The following is a 17,494-nucleotide window of genomic DNA, read 5'->3' on the forward strand; positions in this document are numbered from 1 at the left end:
GGGGGTGGCAGCAGGGTGGGGGACAGGGTGGGGGGCAGCAGGGTGGGGGGCAGGATGGGGGGCAGCAGGGGGGATGGCAGCAGGGTGGGGGACAGGGTGGGGGGCAGCAGGGTGGGGGGCAGGATGGGGGGCAGCAGGGGGGATGGCAGCAGGGTGGGGGACAGGGTGGGGGGCAGCAGGGTGGGGGGCAGGATGGGGGGCAGCAGGGGGGATGGCAGCAGGGTGGGGGGCAGCAGGGTGGGGGCCAGCAGGCAGTGGGGCAGGCCAGGTGGCTGGGGGGGCCGGGGGGCCGCAGGCCGGGGCAGGCCAGCCCCATGGCGGAGCCGCCCCGGCCCCCCCCCGCCGCTGCCGCCGGGTATTTATAGCCCCTAAAGCCGCTGGGCTGCCGGGGGCACGTGGCACCGCGTGGGGCCTTGGGGACAACCGGCGCCAGCGTCACCCCAGCGCCCGGGGTCACCCCTGTCACCCCCCCGTGTCCCCAGCGCCCCCCCCAAACCCTCCCCCCCCCCAGTGCTGAGGCCGGCCCCGCTCGTGACACCCCACGTGGCCGCGGGGATGGCAGGGGCACCCGGCTCGGGGGGGGGGTCCCGATCCCCGGGGGGGTCCCGGTGCCTGGGGGGGTCCCAGTGCTGGGGTGTTACCGGGGGGGGGAGCACTGCAACGTGCAGGGGGACCCGGGGGCACTGGGGGGCCTGGGGGGACATGGGGACATTGGGGTATGGGGGAGCCGGGGGGAGCCGGGGGGGGACAAAGGGTCGGAGGTTTTGGGGTGCCCAGGGGATCTGGGGGTGCCCGGGGGTTGGGGTCCTCAGGGGGGGCAGTTGGGGCACCCATGGGTGCTGGGGGGGCAGGGCAGGCTGCAAGGTTACCATGGGATCAGAGGGGGCTATGGGGCCCTATGGGGCTGGGGGGGCTGCTATAGGGGCCTGTGGGGGCCATAGGGGGCTATGGGGACCTATGGGGACCTGGGGGGCTGCCATGGGGGATGGAGGGGCCTACGGGGACATATGGGGCTGGGGGGCTGCTATAGGGGCTGGAGGGGGCTATAGGGGGCCATGGGGACCTGTGGGGCTGGGGGGCTGCCATGGGGGTCTATGGGGGCCATAGGGGGCTATGGGGACACATGGGGCTGGGGGGCTGCCATAGGGGCCATAGGGGGCTATGGGGACACATGGGGCTGGGGGGCTGCCATGGGGGCCTATGGGGGCCATAGGGGGCTATGGGGACACATGGGGCTGGGGGGCTGCCATAGGGGCCTATGGGGGCCATAGGGGGCTATGGGGACACATGGGGCTGGGGGGCTGCCATAGGGGCCATAGGGGGCTATGGGGCTGAGGGGCCATGGGGGCTTTGGGGAGTTGTGGGGGTCACAGGGAGCTACGGGGGCCATAGGGGGCTACAGGGACCTATAGGGCTGCGGGGTCACTGGGGGTCTATGGGGGCCATAGTGGGCTATGGGGCCAGGCGGGGGCATGGGGGGCCTGTGGGGCTGGGAGGGGGCCATGGGGGCTGAGGGATCACTGTCGGGGCCATGGGCGCGGGTGCAACACACGCGTGTGCAGCGTGGTGTGCAACAATGTCACGCCAGGCTTGGCATGACGCAGGACGTGGCACACACGTGTGTCACGCCAGGTGCAGCACACATGTGCACGCGTGTCATCCCCCCAGCGTGTCACACAGGACCTGACACGTACGTGCGAGCGTGTCACCCCAGCGGAGCACGCATGTGCAAGCGTGCCGTGCCAGGCTCCGCGTGTGTGTGTCACACAGGCCGTAACACGCGTGTGCAACCTGTCACGCCACCCACAGCTCGTCACACAGAATGTGACACATGCGCACGCGTGTCATGCCAGGTCCAGCATGCATGTGCAAGCGTGTCGTGCCCCCGCGTGTGCCTGTCACGCAGGACTAGCGTGTATGTGCAAGTGTGTCACGCCAGGTGCAGCATGCGTGTGCACGCGTGTCACGTCGTGTCCAGCATGCATGTGCCAGCGTGTCTCGCCGGGTGCAGCATGCATGTGCCAGCGTGTCACGGTGGGTGCAGCATGCGTGTGCAAGCGTGTCACGTCGTGTCCAGCATGCATGTGCCAGCGTGTCTCGCCGGGTGCAGCATGCGTGTGCAAGCATGTCATACCGGTGCAGCATGCGTGTGCAAGCATGTCACGGTGGGTGCAGCATGCGTGTGCAAGCGTGTTATGCCGCTGCAGCTGCACATGCCCGGGTGCCCCCGTCCCCGAGCAAGTGGTGGGTGGCTGCGCGCCGTCCCGCCCCCCCCCCCGGCGCCCCGCTGCCCGGCCCCCCCCCCCGCCGCCACCGCCTGCGGTTTGGGAAAAAATGCGGCGGGTTTCAGGGCGGCGTCACATGGCGGCAGCGCGTGGAGGGCGCTGGCCCCGGCCCGGCGGCACCCGCACCCACTGCACCCACTGCACCCACTGCACCCACTGCACCCGCAACTGCACCCGCACCCACCCCACTGCACCCGCAACCGCACCCGGCACAGGGGCCGGCGCCAGCGCGTGCACGCCGGGAGTGTGAGTGCACGTGCGTGAAGGGAGTGTGAGTGCTCGTGCATGGCAGGAGCACCAGCATGTGTGCATGGCCGGGAGTGTGAGCGCGTGTGCACACCAGGAGCGTGAGTGTGAGTGCACACCAGGAGTGTGAGTGCTCGTGCACGCCAGGAGCACGTGTTGGAGCAGGACCATGAGTGGGAGCGTGCTAAGGAGAGCGTGCGAGTGTGCCTGAGTGTGAGTGGGCATCCGAGCGTGAGTGTGAGCGTGCACGACTGCGTGAGTGTGGCACGAGGTGAGCAGTGGGTGTGCCTGGGAGGGAGCGTGAGTGCACACCCACGTGCCAGTGCAAGTGTGAGCACGAGTGTGAGCGCACGCATGAGTGTGGGCGTGTGCATGCGAGCAGGAGCGTGAGCACCAGCGCGTGCAGGGCAGCATGCGCGTGCAAGGCGAGCGTGCGCTGGCAGGTGCGTGGCGTGTTGCCGTGTGTTAGGGCGGCGCATGCCGGAGCAGCACACGCGTGTGCGAGGCAGCCCGCATGAGCGTGCCGGCGAGGCATGCACGACTCCGTGTGCGTGTGCATCTGAGCTGGCACACGCGTGTGCACCCGTGTGCACGTGCCTCAGTTTCCCCATCGCCGCCAGCCGGCACAGGGGGGTCCCGGGGCCGGACGCCTGGGCCCCTGGGTGGGGGGGGCCGTGCCTCGGTTCCCCCCAGCCCTGCAGCAGCGCCGCCCCCCCGGCGGAGCCCCTCGCCCGGCCGCGGCGAGGCCGAGGAGGAGGAGGAGGAGGAGGAGGAGGAGGAGGCGGCGGGAGGCAGGCCCCGGCTTGCGGCCGCCGGAGAGGCGGGACGGGGCGCCCGGAGCCGATTCGGTCATGGAAAAAGGTTTGGTGGAAATACCTCGGCGCCGCCGCCGCCGCCCTCAATGGGGGCTTTGTTCGGCGCGGCGGCAGCGCGAGGGGCCCCGGGCGGGAGGCACCGCCGCCCCCCCCGCGCCCCCCCGCGCCTCAGTTTCCCCCCGCCCCGGTGGGCATGGGGGGCCAGGGGGGGCCCTGCGTGTGCCAGGCCACGGCACAGCTGGGCACAGCGGGGCAAAGGCGTGCGATGGTGTGCAAAGGCGTGCAAAGGCGTGCAATGCCGTGCAACGTTGTGCAAAGCTCTGCAACGTCGTGTAAAGCTGTGCAAAGCTTTGCGACATCGTGCAATGCCGTGCAATGCCGTGCAATGCTGTGCAAAGCTGTGCCACGTCATGCAAAGCTGTGCAATGCCGTGCAACGCCGTGCAAAACTGTGCAACCTCGTGCAAAGCTGTGCAGTGCCGTGCAATGCCGTGCAAAGCTGTGCAACCTCGTGCAAAGCTGTGCAATGCCGTGCAATGCCGTGCAAAGCTGCGCCGTGCCCTGCAACGCCGCGCGATGCCCGGGCGCGCCAAGCAGGGCCGCGCTGCGCCGAGCTGGGCGAGGCTGAGCGATGCGGCGGCACCCAGGGCACCGCAATGCCGTGCAGAGGCGTGCAAAGCGTGCAATGCCCCGGCACGCTGTGCAATGCTGTGCAAAGCTGTGCAAAGCCGTGCAAAGCGTGCAGAGCTCTGGCACACCGGGTGATGCCACGCCGTGCAATGCCAGGCGACGCTGTGCAAAGCCGGGCGACGCCGCGTCATTGCAGGAGCCACCATGACGTGCGACGACGTGCGACGCAGCTGGTGCGGCCCCCCCCCGCCGTGGGGAAGCCCCTGACGACGGTTCCCAGCGCGCGGAGTAACGAGCCCAGATTTAATTAATGCCACCGATGAGCAGCCGGGGGAGGGCCCCTGCCAGGAACCCGCCGCGGTTTCCCCCCCTCCCTGCCAGCTTCCTCCGCCGGGTGCCCAGGGTGCCCCGCGCGGCCGTGCAAGGCTGCACCCCCCCCGTGCAAGGCGGCGGCACCCTCGTGCAAGGCTGCACCCCCCCGTGCAAGGCTGCCCCCCCCCCCCCGTGCACGGTGGCGGGGCGGGTGCACGGGGCCGGCGGGCAGGGTGGGGGCCGGGGCGGCGGGCGAGCAGGAATGCGGCCCGGCGGGTCCCGCCGGCACACGCTGCCGGCCTGGTGTGCCGCACGCTCGCTGCTGCGTGCACGGCGCTGGGCGCCCGGCTTGCACGCTCCGGCGGGGGCTGGGTGCACCCGGGGGGGGGGACAGCAGGGACCGGCCCTCCCAGGAGCCCAGGCGTGCTCGGGCACGCTCCTGGGTGCTCACGTGCTCTTGCACACTCGTGCATGCTTGTGCACGCTCCTGGGTGCTCTCATGCTCTTGCACACTCACACACACACTCACGCATGCTCAAACACGCTCACGCATGCTCGTGGGTGCTCACATGCTCTTGCACACTCGTGCATGCTCGTGCACGCTCATGGATGCTCACATGCTCTTGCACACTCGTGCATGCTTGTGCACGCTCCTGGGTGCTCTCATGCTCTTGCACACTCGCACACGCGCTCCTGCGTGCTCAAACACACTCATGCACGCTCACACGCCCTCGTGCATGCTCACGCACACCCACGTGTGCTCGTGCACGCTCACCCCCCCCATCTCCTACCCTGCGCCCCCTCCCAGGGCGGGCTGGGCCGGGGGGGGGGTTCCCCGCCCCCTCCCTGCCCCGGCCCGGGCAGGGCCTGGGCTGAGGCCGGGCAGCTCGTGACACCCGCAGCGGCGGTGCCCCGCGGTTTCCTGCCGGGCCGGTTATTTTGGGAAGGTGGGAGAGGCCCGGCCAGACGGAAAAGCTGACGGAGCCGCGGGCGGGGGGAGGCGCCGGCGCCCCCGGCGTGCGGGAGGGGCCCAGGCGTCCGGGAGGCACGGGGCGCAGCCGGCCCTGCCTGCCCCTGCCCCTGCCACCGCCGGCCCTGTCCCTCCTGCCACTGCCGTCCCCGTGCCGCGGTGTCCCGTGTGTGCCGTGGGGGGGGGGGTGCCCGCGTGGGCCCAGGTGTCCGGGGGGGGACGGGGCCGTGCAACCCCTGTGCAACCCCCGTGCAAAACTTGTGCAAACCCCCGTGCAAGCCCCGTGCAAGCCCCGTGCGAAGCCCCTTGCACGAGGCGGTGCAAGGCCCAGGCGAGGCCGGTGCAAGGCTTGTGCAAGGCCCCCCCGCGAGCCCCCGTGCGAGGCCTGACGCTGGCTCTCCCCGCAGGCGGTGGCAGCGCCGGGGGGGCGCCGAGGGGGGCCGGGCCGGGCTGGGGAGGGGGCCCCGGCGTCCCCCGACCCCCCCCGCGGAGATGGCCACCCTGGGTGAGCACCGCGGATATGGGGGGGAGACATGGGGGGGGACATGCCCCCCCCCCCCGTCCCGCGACGCCCCGGGGTTGGCGTGACTCCCGCTCTCCCGGGATGCTCCGGGGCTTGGCGCCGGCCCCGGTTCCCGGGATGCTCCGGGAGCGCTCGGGGGCTTGGCGCGACTCCCGCGTTCCCAGGGTGCCGCGGGGCCTGGCGCCGCGCCGCTTCCCGGGATGCCCCGGGAGCTGGGGGGGGGGGGGGGGCGCGTGACGGCGGGGGGGGGCCGCGCTGGGGGGGGGCCGGGGGGGCTGCACCGTGCTCACCGCAGCCGTGCAACCCTCGCACGGAGACCCCCCCCCCATGCAACCCATCTCCCCCCCCCCGTGCCAGCCTCGCACTGCCCCCCCCCGTGCCAAACCTCCCCCCCCCCCCGTGCCAGCCGTGCGTGGAAACCCCCCCCCCCGTGCCAGCGGAACCCCCCCCCCCGTGCCAGTCCCGGTGTCCGGGAAGCCCCGTGCCAGCCTCGCCCGGCGGCTGCCTCCGCCCCCCCCCCCCGGTGCCCCCCCCCGGCCCTGCCCCCCCGCGGTGGGCGGCCCCGGGTGAAGGGGGGGGGGGGCACCGGCACCTGGCTTTAATTAGGGCGGCCGGGGCTAATTGGGAGCTGGGGGCGGGGGGGGGGCCCTGCACACGCTGGCGTGCGGCTCGCACATGCTGGGACACGGGGGGGGCATGGGGGACACGGGGGGGCAGGGGGGACACATGCAGGGGGACATGGGGTGACATGGGGTGACACAAGGATGGCATGGGGGACACATGCGGGGGGACATGGGGTGGCCTGGGGGGCACACAGGTGGCATGGGGGACACATGCGGGGGGACATGGGGTGACATGGGGTGACACAAGGATGGCATGGGGGACACGGGGGGGGACGGGGGGACACGGGGGGGCATGGGGGACACATGCAGGGGGACATGGGGTGACATGGGGTGACACAAGGATGGCATGGGGGACACATGTGGGGGGACATGGGGTGGCCTGGGGGGCACACTGGTGGCATGGGGTGGCCTGGGGACACACAGGACACATGGGGTGACACAGGGGGACACAAGGGTGGCATGGGGGACACGCACAGGGGAACACAGAGGTGACACTGAGGTGGCACAGGGGGACATGGGGGACACGTGGCATGGGGGACATGCATGGGGGTGACACAGGGGACACATATGGGGACACGGAGGTGGCACAGGGGGACACACATGGGGACACAGTGGCACGGAGGTGGCGGGGGGACACGGGTGACACGGGGTGGCACCGAGGGACACGGACAGGGACACGGGGGGAGATGGGGTGGCACCGAGGGGGACACAGGGTGGCACGGGGACATGCACGGGGACCCTGGGCGCCATGGGGGTGACACGGGTGACAGGCGGTGGCGCTGGGCCCCTCACGTCCCCCCTCATTAATGTCCCTGGTCCGGGGGGTGGCGAGAGGGTGCGGGGCGCTGGGAGGGACTGGGAGGACTGGGAGCTACTGGGACAGGTGACAGGGTCGTGGGGGGCCTGGAGGGGAGGTGACACAGGGACTGGGGAGGTGACATGGGGACTGGGAGGGGCTGGGAGGGGCTGGCAGGAGCCTGGGGGAACTGGGAGAGGCCCGGGGACACTGGGAGGGGCTGGCAGGGGACTTGGGGACGCTGGGGAAGGGGTGACATGGGGACTGGGAGGCACTGGGGGAACTGGGAGAGGGTGACAAGGTACTGGGGACACCGGAGGGGACTGGGAGGGGGGTGAGAATATACTGGAGACACTGGAGAGGGGGTGACATGGGGACTGAGGAGGCAGCATGGAGACTGGGAGGCACTGGGGGGACTGGGAGTGGGGGTGAGAAGGCACTGGGGACACTGGGGGCACTGCGGGGCACCAGGAGGGGGGTGAGAAGGTACTGGGGGACACTGGGAGGGACTGAGAGAGGGGTGAGAAGAAACTGGGGACACTGGGGGGCACTGGGAGGGGGGCGAGGGGGCACTGGGGGACACGGGGGGCACTGGGAGGGATTGGAGGGGACTGGGAGGGGGGTGAGAAGGCACTGGGGACACTGGGGGACACTGGGGGGCACTGGGAGAGGGGTGGGAAGGCACTGGGGACACTGGGGGACACTGGGGGGCACTGGGAGGGGGGTGGGAAGGCACTGGGGACACTGGGGGACACTGGGGGGCACTGGGAGAGGGGTGGGAAGGCACTGGGGACACTGGGGGACACTGGGGGGCACTGGGAGAGGGGTGGGAAGGCACTGGGGGGCACCAGGAGGGGGGCGAGGGGGGCACTGGGGGCCACTGGGGGCCACTGGAAGGGATTGGAGGGGACTGGGAGGGGGGTGAGAAGGCACTGGGGACACTGGGAGCACTGGGGGGCACTGGGAGGGGGGTGAGAAGGCACTGGGGGACACTGGGGAGCACTGGGAGGGGGGTGGGAAGGCACTGGGGGGCACCAGGAGGGGGGCGAGGGGGCACTGGGAGGCACTGGGGACCCTGGGGACACCGGGAGGGGGTGGCAGGGGCCCGTGAGGCCTTGTTGTGGGGGGGGGGGAAGAAACCGCCCCCCCTCGGGCTGCGCAGCGCGCATGCGCACCCCCCGCGCGCACCTCCCGCCCCCCCCCTCCCGCGCGCGGCCCCGCCCCGCCCCGCCCCGCCCGGCCCCGCCCCCGGCGGATGCTGCGCGGCGCCGCGTGAGCGCCCGAGCGCTGCGGCGGCGCCGGGGCCGGGGCCGGGGCCGAGCCGGGCCGGGGCCAGGCCGGGCCGCGCCGGGCGGCGGCGGCGGCGGCGCCATGTACGACTGCCTGGAGGCGCTGGCGGTGTCGCGGCAGCTGTACGACGTGACGAACCGCGGGGCCTGCGCGCTGCGCAAGGCGGGCTACGGGCCGCGCTGCGGCGCCCTGCCGCCCTTCGGGTGGCCGCCGCCCGCCCGCCGCTGTACGTACCGGGGGGCCGGGTGTGACACGGGGGGGGAGTGACACCGAGCGGGGGGTGTGTGTGTGTGTGTGTGTGTGTGTGTGACGCTGTGAGGGTGACGCGGGGGGTGTGTGAGGATGTGTGTGTGACGCCGTGAGGGTGACGCGGGGGGTGTGAGTGTGTGTGACACCGGGTGTGACAGACTGGGTGTGTGAGTGTGACTCGGAGTGCGGGAGACTGTGAGAGGCACGGGGTGTGAGTGTGTGTGTGTGTGACCCTGAGCGTGTGACACGGTGTGAGTGAGCGTGTGACACGGTGTGAGCGTGTGACACGGTGTGAGCGTGTGACAGTGAGTGTGAGCGTCTGTGTGACACCGTGCGTGTGTGAGAGACAGGCTGCCAGTGTGTGTGTGACACCGTGTGTGAATGTGTGTGCCTGAGAGGCACGGAGTGTGCAAGAGGCTGTGCGTGTGTAAGACTGTGTGTGACACAGGTGGTGTGTGGGACACTGTGAATGTGTGCGTGCAAGAGGCTGTGCGTGTGTAAGTGTGAGTGACACTGAGAGGCGGTGTGTGGGACACCGTGTGTGTGTGTGACACGGGGTGTGTGTCAGGGTGAGCCTGTGTGTGTGTGTGTGTGCAGTGTGTGTGTGTGCATGGTGTATCCGTGTGTGTGTGTGTGCAGCGCCTGTGCGTGTGTGCGGTGTGTGTGTGCGCGGTGTGTGTGCCGTCACTGCGAGTGTTTCAACTCCCTCTTTGTCTCTGTCCCGGTAACAAAAATTTGGGGAGGGACCCGGCTGGGGGGGGGGACCCTTTCGGGGGGGGGGGGGGCAGGACACCCCCAGCGGGGCCCCGGGGGCTGCGGGGGGACGGGGACCAGGTCCGGGGACAGGGGACGGTGTCCTGGGGAGGGGGACAGGGGTCCTGGGACAGGGGACAGGGTGCTGGGGGGGAATGGGACACCTAGGGGTGCTGCTGCCCCCCCCCCCCATCCCCGCTGCCCCCCCGGGCGGTGGGGGGGGGGATTTGGCCGCCGGCTCTTTCCCGCTGCCGTTTTCATCCCGGGGTTGTTGGATCTGGAAATTTGGCAGCGTTTCGGGAGCAAACGAGGGGGGGGGGGGGGCTGCCCCGTCTGGCGGGGGGTCCCAACGCGGCCGGTCAGGAGCCGCCGGGACCCCCGAGTCCCCCCCGCACCCCGCGCCGGGGCAGCCACCGCCGTCCCCCCGTCCCCCCCCCCCCCCAGCGGGTGCCTCCCAGTGCCCCCCCGCTCGCCGGCCCGACTGGTTCCAGTTGCGGCCTGGCGCACCCCGCCCCGGCGCCGCCCGCCAGCGCCGCGCACCCATGTGGCACTTAACCCCTGCGGGGCCGCCCAAAAGCGCCTGCCCCCCCCCCCCGGCACCCTGCCCCGCGCCCGGGGGGGCTGACGCAAGCAGCCCCCCCCCAAACAATCTCAGGACCCCCCGGTTTTGTGGGGGGGGTCCTACTTCCCTCCCCCCCCCCCACGTCCTCAACCCTCCCCGGACCCAGCGCCCCCCAGCTCCTGGCGGGGGGGTGTTTTGCCCCCCCCATGGCATGTGTCCCCCCTCCCGCATGACTTTGGGCTGCTGTGTTGTTTTTTGGATGGGTGCCCAGATTTGGGTGTCCCCCCCCAAAAAGGGGAAGGCTCAGCCCCAGCACGGCCTGCGGCGGGGGGAAACTGAGGCACGGCGCGGGGGGGGCCCAGGCGTCCGGGCCTGGCGTGTGTGCCCCCCCCAAAACCTCCCCCCTCCCCAAACCGCCCCCCCCATGCTTTCTGGGGGGCAGCGAGTCCATGCAGCACCCCGGGGTGCCCCGATCCTCCCCCCCCACACACACACCCCCGGGGGCGGCGGTAGCGGCCGGGGGGGCCGCGCGCGCGGCTGTGCGTGTCGCGGGGTGCGCGGCGTGGGGGTGTTGCTGGGTGGGGCGCGTGTTTGTGGTTGTGAGTTGTGGTGAGTGTTTCTAGGGCGGGGGAGGAGCCGGGGGGGGGGGGGCCCCCGCGCTGTTTGTTGTCGGGTGACCATGGTGTGCGCCGCCGCGGGGGGGTAGCGCGGCGGCGGTGGTGCACAGCCGGACGGGGGTCTCCGTGCAGGGGGGGTTGCGTGGGCCCGGTGTCCCCTGTCGCGGGGGTGTGCGCACACACACACACACACACACACGCGTGTGCGAGGGGGGGTCCCGTGGGCGGCCCCCGCGCCGCGCCGCGGCAGGAATGCGGGCAGGGAGACAAACGGCTCCGCGGGCCCAGCTGCAAACAGTTTACGGCTGGTTATAAATGGCCTGTTTGAAGCCCGGCGAGGGCAGGAATTTCCTCAATTTCAGCAATTTCGGCTGTTTTTTTTTTTTTTTTTCCTTAAAAAAAAAAAAAAAACAGAAAGCCCGACCCAAAAAAAAAAAAAAAAAAAAGAAAAACACCCCGCCCGGCTCGCTTGTGCGCACAGCCGCACGCGAGGCGGCGGCGCGGGGGGGCCCCAGGTTTTGGGGGGTGGGGGGGGGTCCCGGGCACGGAGCCGGCAGGAAGCTGGGTCGGCTTCGCTTCCTCGCGCCGCCCGCTTTCGGTGGGTGCCCCCTCCGCGGTGACGGTGACAGTGACGGTGATGTCCCCCCCCCCCCAGGCTGGCACCCCGGGGAGGAAGCGCCCTGGCGTGCTGGGAAGGCGGCTGCCGGGGGGGGCCGGATGCCCCCACGGCGTTCGGGGAAGGCCCGCGGCGGCCGGGCACCCGGGAAGGAGGGTGAATCACGGGACGCCGCGGAGCCGGCGCCGCCCTGCTGCCCGCGGCGAGGCGGGGGGGGGCACGGGGGGGGGGGGGGGCCGACGTGTCCCGGCGTGCAGCACTCGGCCCGCGGAGGCCTCTCCGTCCTCCCCTCCGTCCCTTTCTCCGTCCTCCCCTCCGTGCCCTATCGTCCCTCCGTCCCCCATCCCTGTCCCGCCGGCTCCCGGGACGCCTGGGCCCTTCCGTGCCTCAGTTTCCCTCCCGGGCGGCGCGCGGGCGATGCCGAGGAGCCGGGCGCGGGGGGGGGCTCGCGCAGCCCCTCGGCGGGTCCTCAGCGGTCCCTTCTCCCCCTTCTTGCCCCGCCAGCCGTGGAGACGCAGAGCACGAGCTCGGAGGAGATGGTGCCCAGCTCGCCGTCGCCGCCGCCGCCGCCCCGCGTCTACAAGCCCTGCTTCGTCTGCAACGACAAGTCCTCGGGCTACCACTACGGCGTGAGCTCCTGCGAGGGCTGCAAGGTGAGGCGGGGGCCGCGGGGGCAACGGCCGGGCCCCCCCGCGGCCCCCCGTCACCCATCGGCGTCCCCCCCCGCCGCGGCAGGGCTTTTTCCGCCGGAGCATCCAGAAGAACATGGTGTACACGTGTCACCGCGACAAGAACTGCCAGATCAACAAGGTGACGCGCAACCGGTGCCAGTACTGCCGCCTGCAGAAGTGCTTCGAGGTCGGCATGTCCAAGGAAGGTGCGCCGGGGCCGGGCACGGGGCGCAGGGCCCTTCCGGGGGGGCGGGAAGGGCTGTTCCCCCCCCGTTGCGGAGGGTGGGGGGCCCGGGCAGCCCCTCCGGCCGCGTTGTGCTATATGTGGATATCCTGCCGCTCGCGTATCCTGTCCCGGGCGCTGCCGGCCGGGCCGGGGGGCAGGAAACACCACGTGGGGAGGGGGCGGGCGCGGGGGGCACCCCCTGCCCCCCCCCCCAGCGCCGCCTGCCCTGGGTCCCCCCCGGTGACCCCGTCTCCGCCGCAGCCGTGCGCAACGACAGGAACAAGAAGAAGAAGGAGGTGAAGGAGGAGCCGGCCGACAGCTACGAGCTGACGCCGGAGCTGGAGGAGCTCATCCAGAAGGTCAGCAAGGCGCACCAGGAGACCTTCCCCTCGCTCTGCCAGCTGGGCAAGTACACCACGGTGAGAGCCACCGCCGGCACGAGCTGCGCCGGCCTCAGCGGGGGGGGCCGGGGGGGGCCGGAGCGGAGGAGGTGGCGGGGGGCGAAAAGGCCTGGCCGCGGTTGGCACGTTGGTCGCAAAGTGGAGCCGGGTCCTCCATGGATTTGGGGGGTGCCGCAGCCCGGACGCCTGGGTCCCTCTCCCAGCCTGGTTGGGATGGGGGAGAGGACGGGCCCAGGACGCCTGGGCCCTTTTTCCGGCCCGTTTGGGATTGGGGAGAGGCCTGGGACGGAGATACCTGGGTCCTGGAGCCGCCGGCGGGGAAGCCGGTCCCTCCGCAGCGTGGTGGCACGCGTCCCCCCCGCTGAGCCCGGCCCCCTCGTCCCCCCCAGAACTCGAGCGCCGACCACCGGGTCCAGCTGGACCTGGGGCTGTGGGACAAGTTCAGCGAACTGGCCACCAAGTGCATCATCAAGATCGTGGAGTTCGCCAAGCGCCTGCCCGGCTTCACCTCGCTCAGCATCGCCGACCAGATCACGCTGCTCAAGGCCGCCTGCCTCGACATCCTGGTGAGGGCCGGGGGCGGCGGCGGGGCCGGGGGGGCCGCGCGGCGCCTGACGCCCTGCCGCCCCCGCAGATGCTGCGGATCTGCACCCGCTACACCCCCGAGCAGGACACCATGACCTTCTCGGACGGGCTGACGCTGAACCGCACGCAGATGCACAACGCCGGCTTCGGGCCCCTCACCGACCTCGTCTTCGCCTTCGCCGGGCAGCTGCTGCCCCTCGAGATGGACGACACGGAGACGGGGCTGCTCAGCGCCATCTGCCTCATCTGCGGAGGTGGGGGACGCGGGGGGGTCGGGGTGGGCGTTGGGGGGCGGAGGGGGGACATCGGGGACAGGGGACGGGCGCAGGGGGCTGGGGACACCCATGGGGCCGAGGCGTAGAGGAAAATGGGGACGGGATGGGTGCCGGGGGGAGGCAGAGGAGGGATGCTGGAGCTCAGGGGACGCGGGGCCGGACACGGGGACAGGGGCAGAGGGGGGACGAGGGACGGGGACCGGGGGGTGCCGCCGTGCCCCACGCGTGGCCCTGCCCGCAGACCGCATGGACCTGGAGGAGCCCGAGAAGGTGGACCGGCTGCAGGAGCCGCTGCTGGAGGCGCTGAAGGTGTACGCGCGCCGGCGCCGGCCCAGCAAGCCCCACATGTTCCCCCGCATGCTCATGAAGATCACCGACCTCCGCGGCATCAGCACCAAGGGTGAGGCGGCACCGTGCCGGGGAAGCTCGCGGCACCGTGGCGGGGACGCTCGCGGCGTGGTCCCGGGGACGCTCGCGGCGTGGCTGGTGGCACCGCCGCGGGGAAGCTCCCGGTGTCGTGACGGGGAAGCTCACGGCGCGGCTGGTGGCACCACCACGGGGAAGCTCGCAGCGTGGCTCGTGGCACCGGGCTGGGGACACTCGCGGCGTGGCTGGTGGCACCGCCACGGGGAAGCTGGCAGTGGGGAAGCTCGCGGCACCGCTGCGGGGAAGCTCGCAGTGGGGAAGCTCCCGGTGTCGTGATGGGGAAGCTCGCAGCGGGGAAGCTCCCGGTGTCGTGACGGGGAAGCTCGCGGCACTGCCATGGGGAAGCTCGCGGCGTGGCTTGTGGCACGGTCCTGGGGACACTCGTGGGGTGGCTGGTGGCACCGCCATGGGGAAGCTCGTGGCACTGCCACGGGGAAGCTCACGGTGTCATGACGGGGAAGCTCGCGGTGTCGTGCCGGGGAAGCTCGCGGCCCGGCTGGTGGCACCGTGCCGGGGAAGCTCGCGGCACCGTGGCGGGGGCCATGGCTGATGGCCCCCCCCCCGCCCCAGGCGCCGAGCGGGCCATCACGCTGAAGATGGAGATCCCGGGGCCCATGCCCCCCCTCATCCGGGAGATGCTGGAGAACCCCGAGATGTTCGAGGAGGAGGCGGCGCGGCCCCCCCCGCCCCCGGAGCCCCCCAGCGCCGAGGACAGCCCCGCCGCCGGCCCCCCCGACTCGCCGTAGCCCCCCCGGGAGCCGGCTCTGTCCCCCCGCCGGGGGGGGACGCTCACAACTGCCTTCCAGGCCCCCCCCGCGCCGCCGGGGGGGCTCCAGAGACTGACGGAGCCAGGCCCGGGGGGGGCCCCGTGGCACCAGCTATTGCCTTAAGCCGGGGGGGCCGGGGGGGCCCCCCAACCCCAACCTCAGCTTCATGCCAAAGTCCCGGGACACCCCCACCCTGCCACTGCCCCCCCCAGCCCCGGTGCCAGGAGGGGCAGCCGAGGGGGGGCAAGGACGGACAGACGTTGCCCCCCCTTCCCCGAGCGACTGACGCCCCAGGTGCCCCCCCGCTGTGCCCCCCCCCCCGCTGGGGGGGCCCAGGCGTCCGGGACTTTATTTATTCACGTCACAAGACGAAAGGAGACAGGGTGGATCTGGGGGGGGGCACCCCGTTCCCCCCTCGTGGGGGCACTGCTTTTTGGGGGGGGTGCGGACAAAGCTGCCCCCCCAGCCATATCGGGGGGGGGGAGGCTTTTATTTGCTGGTTTCTTTGTAAAATTGGGGATCAAGGGGGGGGGGAGGGAGGGGCCGCTTGTGGGTCTTGCTTTTTATGCTGGTGGGGTGGGGGGGTCCCCAAAATCCCCCCTGGCCCCCCCTTCCTTGTCCCTCGGGCACAGAACACTATAGAGACCAAAGAGGGGGGGCACAAGGCGGCACCCCCCCAAAAAAAACCCCCACCCCCCCTGGGCTGCTGCCGGGGGGGGGGGCCCAAGCCATAGCCACCGGGACCCCCGTGCCGGGGGGGGGCCCTGCCCCATTTCCCCCTCCGCGGCAGCTTTATAAGGGGGGGGCAGCCTCGCTGTGCCCCACTGCCCCCGGGACCAAACTGCCCCCCATGTCTGTTACCCCCAGCCTGGTGGGGAGGGGGCTCTGCCCCCCCCGCAGCGCTGGAGCTGCCCCCCCCATTTCCACCCCCGCCCTGGGGGTGCAGGGCCTTAAGGGGGGGGCCCTGTTACACTACACGCCGTGGGGGGCCCCCCCGGGGCAGCACTTTCCCCCCCTTATTTATTCCTTTGCGTTTACACCGGGGTCCCGGCCCCGGGGGGGGCCCCCGCCCGCTGTCCCCGCCGCCCCCCTGCTGCCCGGGGGGGGCCCGCGCCCATGTTTACAGCCTGCCCGCCCCGGGGTCCCGCCGGCCCCGGCCCCCCCCGCCCCGGGGGGGGGACACGGGCCTTTTCTATTTTTGCAAAATAAAGTGATGGAAACTCAGCGCCCGGCGTGGTCTGTGCGGGGCAGCGGGGACACTGCTGGGGACATCCCTGGGGACACGCTGGGACAGCGGGGGACACTGCTGGGGACACGCTGGGACAAGGGGGACGTCCCTGGGGACAACCCCCAGGACAGTGGGGGACACACCAGGACAAGGGGGACACCCTGGGGATACACCGGGTCAAGGGGGACACCCCTGGGGACAACCCCCAGGACAGTGGGGGACACACCAGGACAAGGGGGACACCCCTGGGGACAACCCCCAGGACAGTGGGGGACACACCAGGACAAGGGGGACACCCTGTGGATACACCGGGACAAGGGGGACACCCCTGGGGACACGCTGGGACAAGGGACAATCTTGGGGACAACCCACAGGATGGTGGGGGACACACTGGGACAAGGGTGGCACCCTGGGGACAACCTGCAGGACTGGGGGACACCCGTGGGGACATGCTGTGACAAGGGTGACACCACTGGGGACACACCGGGACAGGGAACACCCCACAGGACATGCTGGGACAAGGGTGACACCCCTGGGGACAACCCCAGGACAGTGGGGGACACCCCTGGGGAGACCTAGGACAAGGAGGGACAACCCAGGGACCCCCCCGGGACTACAGGGGACAAGGGGACACCCCTGGGGACAACCACCATCGGACGGATGGGGGGGAACACCCCTGGGGACACGCCGGGACGGGGGGGGGACAGTCTGGGGACATCCCCACCGGGACAGCGGGGCGCTGCGGGGATGCGGGTGCACACACGTGTGCACGGACACACGTGGTCCCACGTGCCAGCATCCGCACACGCGTGTGCAAGGCGGGCTGCGTGCACCAGGGCGCGCGGGCCTGTGCCCACGCCGGCGTGCACAGGCGTCTGCGTGTGTGCACGCGTGTGTGCAAGGCGTGCACAGATGTGCACGGCCCTGATGCACACGCGTGTGCACAGACGTGCGCAGACGTGTCCTTGCGCACGCACACGCATGTCCTGACGTCCCCGTGTGCAGGTGTGTCCCGTGCGTGCACACGCGCGTGCACATGTGGCCCCGTGTGCAGATGTGCCCCGTGCACGCACACGCGTGTGCGCGTGTCCCCGTGTCCCCGTGTGCAGACGTGCCCCGTCCCCCCCCCCCCGCGTTCCCCCCCCCCTCCGCTGCTGCTGCCCGCTGCCGCCGCCCGGGGGCGCCGCTGCTCCGCGCCGCCGCCCCCCCGCGGCCCCCGGGCAGGAAGGGAGGGGGCAGCGCCGCCCCCGCTGTACCGCCCCCCCCCAACACCGCCGACTCCCCGGGACCCCCCCCATATACCGCCGGCAGCCCCGGCACCCCCCCATCACGCCGCCCGCAGCCCCCGTGCACCCCCCCCACCCCCGCGCCGGGTGCCCCCCCCTTATACCGCCGGCACCCCCAGACACCGCCGCGCCCGGTCCCCCCCCCATACACCGGCAGCACCCCCGTATACCGCTGCCCCCCCCCCCATCGGCAGCACCCGGCACCCCCGTATACCGCCGCGCCCCGCGCCGCCCTATATAGCGGCAGCACCCGCTTATAGCGCTGCACGCGGTTTCCCCCCCCCGGCGCCCCCCCCCCCCCCGGCGCCCCCCTATACCGCTGCCCCAAGCGCGCCCGGGTGCC

The 17,494-nt window shown here is 72.0% G+C and overlaps 1 protein-coding gene across 3 annotated transcripts; it reads left to right on the forward strand.

Moving 5' to 3' along the window:
• The first annotated feature begins 338 nt into the window (after window positions 1-338).
• RARG (retinoic acid receptor gamma) lies at window positions 339-14,757 on the forward strand. Of its 3 annotated transcripts, none has more exons than XM_064498752.1 (8): window positions 339-347; window positions 11,791-11,939; window positions 12,022-12,163; window positions 12,445-12,602; window positions 12,974-13,150; window positions 13,219-13,423; window positions 13,686-13,844; window positions 14,441-14,757. In XM_064498752.1, the coding sequence occupies exons 2-8, from the start codon at window positions 11,823-11,825 to the stop codon at window positions 14,614-14,616; spliced, it is 1,134 nt and encodes a 377-aa protein (XP_064354822.1). In that variant the 5' UTR covers window positions 339-347; window positions 11,791-11,822; the 3' UTR covers window positions 14,617-14,757. The 3 variants fall into 3 exon arrangements, with proteins under 3 accessions (XP_064354822.1, XP_064354820.1, XP_064354821.1); XM_064498750.1 differs by lacking the exon at window positions 339-347 and adding an exon at window positions 8,571-8,715; XM_064498751.1 differs by lacking the exon at window positions 339-347 and adding an exon at window positions 11,373-11,442.
• Window positions 14,758-17,494: the final 2,737 nt, after the last annotated feature.

Source organism: Dromaius novaehollandiae, chromosome 28 (genome assembly GCF_036370855.1).
Source record: "Dromaius novaehollandiae isolate bDroNov1 chromosome 28, bDroNov1.hap1, whole genome shotgun sequence".
In the NCBI taxonomy this organism is placed as follows: domain Eukaryota; kingdom Metazoa; phylum Chordata; class Aves; order Casuariiformes; family Dromaiidae; genus Dromaius; species Dromaius novaehollandiae.